General features: G+C 49.2%; 1 protein-coding gene across 1 annotated transcript in view; it reads right to left on the bottom strand.

Annotated features, from left to right (window-relative positions):
* The window catches only part of LOC104277086 (serine/threonine-protein phosphatase 2B catalytic subunit gamma isoform), a gene marked incomplete at its 3' end in the record, with an annotated part of 12,543 nt that overhangs the window by 661 nt on the left and 5,673 nt on the right, over positions 1 to 6,209 (bottom strand). Inside the window, exons 3-10 of the mRNA XM_009873622.1 lie at positions 6,202 to 6,209; positions 4,040 to 4,185; positions 3,727 to 3,866; positions 3,226 to 3,303; positions 3,051 to 3,145; positions 2,382 to 2,507; positions 1,368 to 1,445; positions 496 to 522 (exon numbers count right to left, since the gene is read on the bottom strand). The exon at positions 6,202 to 6,209 is cut by the window's right edge and continues 95 nt beyond it. Of these exons, the coding sequence (XP_009871924.1) occupies positions 496 to 522; positions 1,368 to 1,445; positions 2,382 to 2,507; positions 3,051 to 3,145; positions 3,226 to 3,303; positions 3,727 to 3,866; positions 4,040 to 4,185; positions 6,202 to 6,209 (698 nt within the window). The remainder of the gene's footprint in view (positions 1 to 495; positions 523 to 1,367; positions 1,446 to 2,381; positions 2,508 to 3,050; positions 3,146 to 3,225; positions 3,304 to 3,726; positions 3,867 to 4,039; positions 4,186 to 6,201) is intronic.

The raw sequence follows: 6,209 nt of genomic DNA, 5'->3' as shown, positions 1-6,209 counted from the left end.
GGGAGGGCTGAGTCTGCTTTGCCCCCCCCCCTTCCCCGCAAAGTGAGATACGTGAGCTCGCCCTTCCGCTACGGAGACCCGGAGAGGAGAGGAAAAAAGCACAGAGGGTAACTGAGAACGGAAATCAAACAAAATCCAAGTAGAAAAAAAAGGAAAAAAAAAAGAGGTAAAGGGATGCATCTCCTCTCAGCTGAGATTCCTCACATGGCCCAAGTACACATGAGGACAGGACAAGCCAACCCGGAGGTCCGACATGCACCGCTGGCTCAGCCATGCACTAAGTGGCTGCTTTTTTTACGTGACCCCGTTCCTCGGAAGTTCCTGGAGGAACGCAGAAAGGGTTAAAAAAAAAAACCAACGACACACGGGCGCTCATGTTAAAAACTGAAAGGGGATGAAGAGGCCGCCCAACTAGTCAGCTATTCCAATCCACTCCGAGGAATCTGGTGGCACAGGCAGTGAAAATTAAGCTCGTAGCAAATTCTAGCCGGGTACCTTTCTGATAGCTTGAAATGTAGTGATCTTCAGGGAGAGGAGACACCAAGAAACAAGTAGATGAAGACAGAGATAGAAGAAACAAATTTAATTTCCATGGGAGGGAGAAAGAAAAAAACAAAAAACAAACCACAAACAGAAAAACAAAACCAAAAAACGAAATGCAATGGGAGAAGCGGGTTCAAGACTCGACCTGTCGACGGGAGCAGCGGCACCTCGTTGTTCCACAAGGTTCTGCTTCTCTGCGGGACAGACCGTCCTCACCCTGCATGGACCTGCCCGGGCAGCTCCCCCCAGGGCCCCACGCCTGCGCCCCAGCTTTCTCGGGGTCTCTCAGGCGATTCCCCCCAAGACAGAAACTGCAGAGCAGCTCAGCAACTCTCGGTTCTTGCACAGCTTCAAACTCAGGGCCAAAAACAGCATTCTGCTTTTTTTTGTTTTTTTTTTTGTTTTTTTTTCATTTGGGAGGGGGTTGATACAAGAAGCTGCCTCCCAGAGGAGTTCACTGCAGCAGAGGAGAAGACTGGGTGGATGTTTTGGTGCAGAAAGTTTTGAATTGGGGGAAAACGCAGCCGCTCGGGAAGCAGTCTCTGGAAGGAGGAGGAAGCCATTCTCCAGAGTAGCTGGCAAGAAGCACCTGCCGCAGTGAATGTGATTTAATTTCTCTGTGACTGAATAGCAAAGGGAAAAAAAAAAAATAGAAATGATTCCTAAGCAGAACTGCGCAAGGGTTGGCCAAAAGGGAACTGGAGGCCCTGGCTGGGCACCCAGCTCTAAGTCAAGCGCTGATCGCTCTCGAGCTGCCATCAGACACCTTCCCCACCTCCGCCCCCGCACCGTTACCAGCTCAGCTGCAACGGCATTTTTTTTACCTTCCAATGTCTCATCGCCATCTGAGATCAACTCGTCATCGGAGCATATGTTGAGGATGTTAACGAGCATTTCTGTGACTGTAAGAAGCACAGACAGGGCGGTTAGAGAGGCCTGGGGCGCGCACTTGGCAGCCGAGAGGCAGCTGGAGGACGAGCTGGACAAGCAAAGCATCTCAAGGTCATTTCTACTCTGGAATTTGGAAGCCCGAAGACGCTTCCAGCCGTGCGCTGCTGGTACCTGGCAGCGGTAACCCAGAGCAGACGACACGCTGTACACCCTCTGCCAAGGAGGTGGATGAGGTCCAAGCACGTCGCAGATGAAGCAGCCGCGGGGCGCGGGGTGCCAACATTCAGGCAGAGCAGCTTCGGGCTTGCTGAGGGTCCCCCCTCCCCGCCCCAACCCGCCCAACAGGCCAGCTGGCTCCAAAAATGTCACATCTGGGCAGGGAGGGAACTCAACCTTTGGTTGCTCAAAGTCAAAAAAAAAAACCCCTTTGGCAACTCAGACCTTGAGGTCGTGGTCCAAGCAGGCCACGGTGGGGTGGAATTTAAACTAAAACCCTCTCTGTGCTGAGAAACTGATGCAAAGTCTTGGTCATGCTTTAAGCTGCCTTCAGAGCAAAATAAGCCTTTACACTGAAGCAAGTGATTCCTTTTTGGCCGGCCACAAGCCAAGGGGAGACTGGAATTTCTCCCAGAGCAAAAGAAAGGTCTCCACGTTCTGAGGTGGGGCTATACCACCCCCAATCAGCTCCAGCAAGAATGCAGAAATAGCCAGAAAGGATCGTTTTCCCTCGTTTAGGAAGCTTTTACCAATATCAACAATTATTTCCGCAAGAACTTTACCAAGTAACACGCAGATCAACTTGAACCTGAACAGCTTCCCAGTGCTAATCGGTATTCATGAGTTTCAACGCTCTCCCAACACATTTAACAGCCTGCGGGGCAGGTTTCCAGCACTGAGGGTGCTGGGACCAGTCACTGGGCGTAATAGAAATTCAAATTCTCTCTTACCCTTTTCCCCTACAAAAGGCAAAGACCATGTGAAGACATCCATGAAGTTTGGAAGCCAGTAGGGGTGAGGGGAACAGTTGAACTGCCTGATGTTCATGACGTTGTTTTCGTATTTCAGCACAGCAGCTAGGAGAGAAAAAAGGAAAGACAACCCACGTCAGCCCCTGGGAGCTGGACCTGCACTGAACGAACCTTCACCACCAGGAGCCTGCAGTCACGCAGAATCAGATGATCAGCTCTCCAAAACGAGAAGGCTTAAGCCACAGGTTTGTTTTTTTCAGTTTACCCATTACTTTGTCTCCCTCAAGCTTACCAGAAAAGCAAAGGTCAGTTTAACAAAGCTGTTCAAATTTATGCAAATGAGAAACTCCCCACAGTACTGTGTTTTTAGAGGCACAGGGAAATTAAAACCTTGCCTATACCAGCAGCTCCTTTTTATGGCAACGTTGCCCAACCCTGCTCTGCTGTCACGTGGCTGGAAACCAACACATTATTCTAACCTTCATAACTTGACAGCTAATTGCCACAGTCACACGTTAAGGCAGAGAACTTCCAGCTCAGTTTAGCATTTAAATCTCTTTGCCATTTCACGCCTAAGAACACGGGCGAGGGCAGAGCGGGCGAGGCAAGGCAAGGTAGGAATCCTAAGAGTGGCCTTGCCAACCTTACCCTTGTTGTTATAGACATCTAGGTAATTTGGTGCAGAGAAGATTGTGATTAACGAGGGAAAGCCCGTTGTCTGGCTCTTCCTGTACATTCGGTACCTGAAAAAAAACAGGTCAAGTGTTAAAGGACTTGCTAAGGACGGTCCTTTCTTACTTAAGGAGCGCTCCCTGGCACTTACCCAGCGTCCTGGGCTTCGTGAGCTCGGATTACAGATAACAAACTATTGTTCTGCAAAAATTCACAAACTGCAGGATAACTGGAAAATAGAAAAGGAAGCTCATGTCAGCAGGTAGCACAGGAGAACACCCAGCGTCACCGAGGATTTGGTTTCACGCGGTTTGTGTCCGGCATCACCCAATCGGGTCAGTACGTATTATATCATTCAAAAATTAGTTGTAAAGCATTCTGCCAAACTGCTAAATTCTCCCCAGGAGCTGGGCTAAGAGTAGTCTGTCAGCGCAAATGCTTCTCTTTTAGACACGGAAAGATTATTTCCTAAAGGTCCTGGTACTCCAAAGGCAGCCTGAGGGGTGCAAGAAGCGTCTCTGCTGTCCAACAGCACAATTTCGTAAAGCAAAGGGAGATCAGTATCACAGGAGGAGAAAAAACAAGCAAGATTTTGTGGGTTAGAGCCAATTGTTTCAGGGGAGACAAAAAGCCCCCCTAAAACACCACTCACCTGTAGAAATAGGAGCAGCCTCGAACGGTGTTGTGGGCGAAATGCTCCAGCGTTTTCTCGTTGCCGTAATCCTCGGACGGATCGGACCAGAGCAGGTCACACATTGGACCAAAGGCTGGAGGCTCCTTAAACCTGTCTAACTGGAAAACGGACCCAAAATCAGGCCGACGCCTGAGAGCCGCGGCCCCATCCACACCCCGATGGGGCAGAGTGTGGGGCCCGGGAGCCTCAACCTGGAGCTCCACGCGGGAACCGAGCCGGCCTTTCACCCCCCTGTGTAAGGTCTGTGGAAAGGCTCACGGAGATTACTTACTTTCCTAATGTCATCTAGACACGTGATTTCTGGAGACAGTCCTCCGTGCACGCACAGAAATTGCTGGTTTAAGAGGGCAGCAAGAGGAAGACAGTCGAATGTATCCATGCACGCATCATACACTCGCTCCGAGTACTTGATTCGACCTGGAAAGATGCGGGAAGAGAGGGAAGAATTGAATTCACTTACTCATTTACACAACAAAGACTGCTCAGGCTCAAAGCAGAGCTGCTTCTCCCTCATCCCTAATCTTTTTTTTAAAGGGGGAGTCATTCAGGCATCCAAACCTCCATGACATAGGAAGGGCTGAGCAAAGCTTTGATCAGCCAACACGCTGATAAATAAGTTTGAGGAATCTAACTCCTAAGGTGATGTGGAAACTGGACGCCTGTGGGCCACCAAATGGAATTTGCATCCGTGTATTAGTGAAAATGCTGGTTGGACATGAAGCCTCCCCAGTAATCTGGACGTTGTTAAGAATATTAACCTCGTTTGAAGCTATTTTCCAGAACACCTGCGCTAAGATGAACACAGAAAAGAGGTTGGGCTGTAAGAGAAAACTCGGGATACTACTAAAGCTTTACCTACCCTCGTGCTGCACCTCCAGGCTCAAAGAGCCTTACCCCAGCCCGAGCTGCCGGGCACTGGGAAACGCAGCAGCTGTTTAATTTGGCCCAGCAATATGACACAGTCGTTTAAGATAGGAATTGCCTTTTTGGATGGACACGGATGCTTGGAGTCCCAACGTGACCAAGAAACCTGCAGTGAAAGGAATCTCCAGGCGGGATCTCTCGGGGCTGCAGGCAATGCCGATCTCTGCTGGAGGCCTCCCCTCCACAGAGGTGAAGAGGATGTTTCGATACGTTAAGCAGAGATATCGTGGCCCAGCTAAAAGCACCTTCGCTCTTACAGCACGCCTCCAAGCACGTTCAGGAATCTCTCTCAACACTTCCCGCTAGAACGGAGAGCAGGAGCAGAGATTGCTGCACGTTGAGCTTTCTTCTGGCACCCCACAGCCCCTTCACAGGGCAGCGAGATGTTGTCATAGCCAGATCATCAAGAACCCTCCTTACTGCTAAAAAACCTCCTCTCTAAAGCAAAAAAAAAAAAAAAGAAGCCCATGAATGGAAAGTTCAGTTTGCCTCCAGCTTTATTTTAGAGATGCTAATAGTTTGCTTTTTTTTTTTTTCCCCCAGCTGCACGCTACAGGAATTGGAAAGGCAGTACCTTCTCTTTTCCAAAGGGGAAAAAAACCCAACCCCATCACCTCCGGCTCTCTGGTTCAACCCGAGCCCAGCTCCACAGGAGCTCATCTACCACTGTGTGATGACTACAGCACCCAGCGGAGAGCTGGCTGGTGTTTTCCAACTCCTTTCTGAGTAACCAGATGTTGTTATGTCGGTACCTCTCAGCCTCATCCCGTCCAGCAGCATCCAGAGCTGAAGGGCTAAAGATCAGGCCCATGTCTTGCCCTTAACTATTCCTCGAGGTCAGATCCTCAAGCAACTACTCCCCAGGAGCTGCACGTTGTTGCTCTGTTCCTTTTTTTATTGCTTGGAGGAATGGCCCTCATCCTCAGAGGAGAGGGCTCGCTCCCTGACCTTTCGCCATCATTTTGTAATTTTTTTTTTTTTTTTAAAAAAGTAAACGCGGCACAAAACTATCTTCAACTCAGCTAAAACGATCCTAAAGGTAATGATTCTCCCCAGCACAAACACTGAGGAACAAATCCTTTATTTGCTTCCAATTGTAATCACTGATCCCAGCTGCACAATCTGGAGCTGAAAGTCATTTGGCAGTAATTATACGTTGCTGGGCCTGAAAGTCAGGGGAGGGGAAGGGGGGGATGCGTGCAACTGGCTCAGGCAGCGAGACAGGGAAGATGGGTTTGATTTTCTTCCATCCACCCAGAAGGCCACATCAACGTGCGCTCAAGTCCTTTACGGGATTTATGTATTTGCTTTTTTTGTTGTTTTGTTTTAGCAGGAGCTGAAACAGGAGAAGCGCTCACATGGGGAGAAAAAAAAAAAAAAAAAAAAAAGAGACGTTTTTCCAGCTCTAGTTCTAACCAATATCACTCAGAGCAGGCCCAAAAATTAAGACCCACACTCGGTCACAACACTTTAGTAGATTTAAACCCTCCTTACGCTGCCCATACTTACATTCCTGC

This window comes from Apaloderma vittatum, unplaced genomic scaffold (assembly GCF_000703405.1).
Source record: "Apaloderma vittatum isolate BGI_N311 unplaced genomic scaffold, ASM70340v1 scaffold31707, whole genome shotgun sequence".
NCBI lineage: Eukaryota > Metazoa > Chordata > Aves > Trogoniformes > Trogonidae > Apaloderma > Apaloderma vittatum.
The sequence above is the reverse complement of the archived record's forward strand: the minus strand, read 5'-3'. Positions and strand labels throughout refer to the sequence as shown.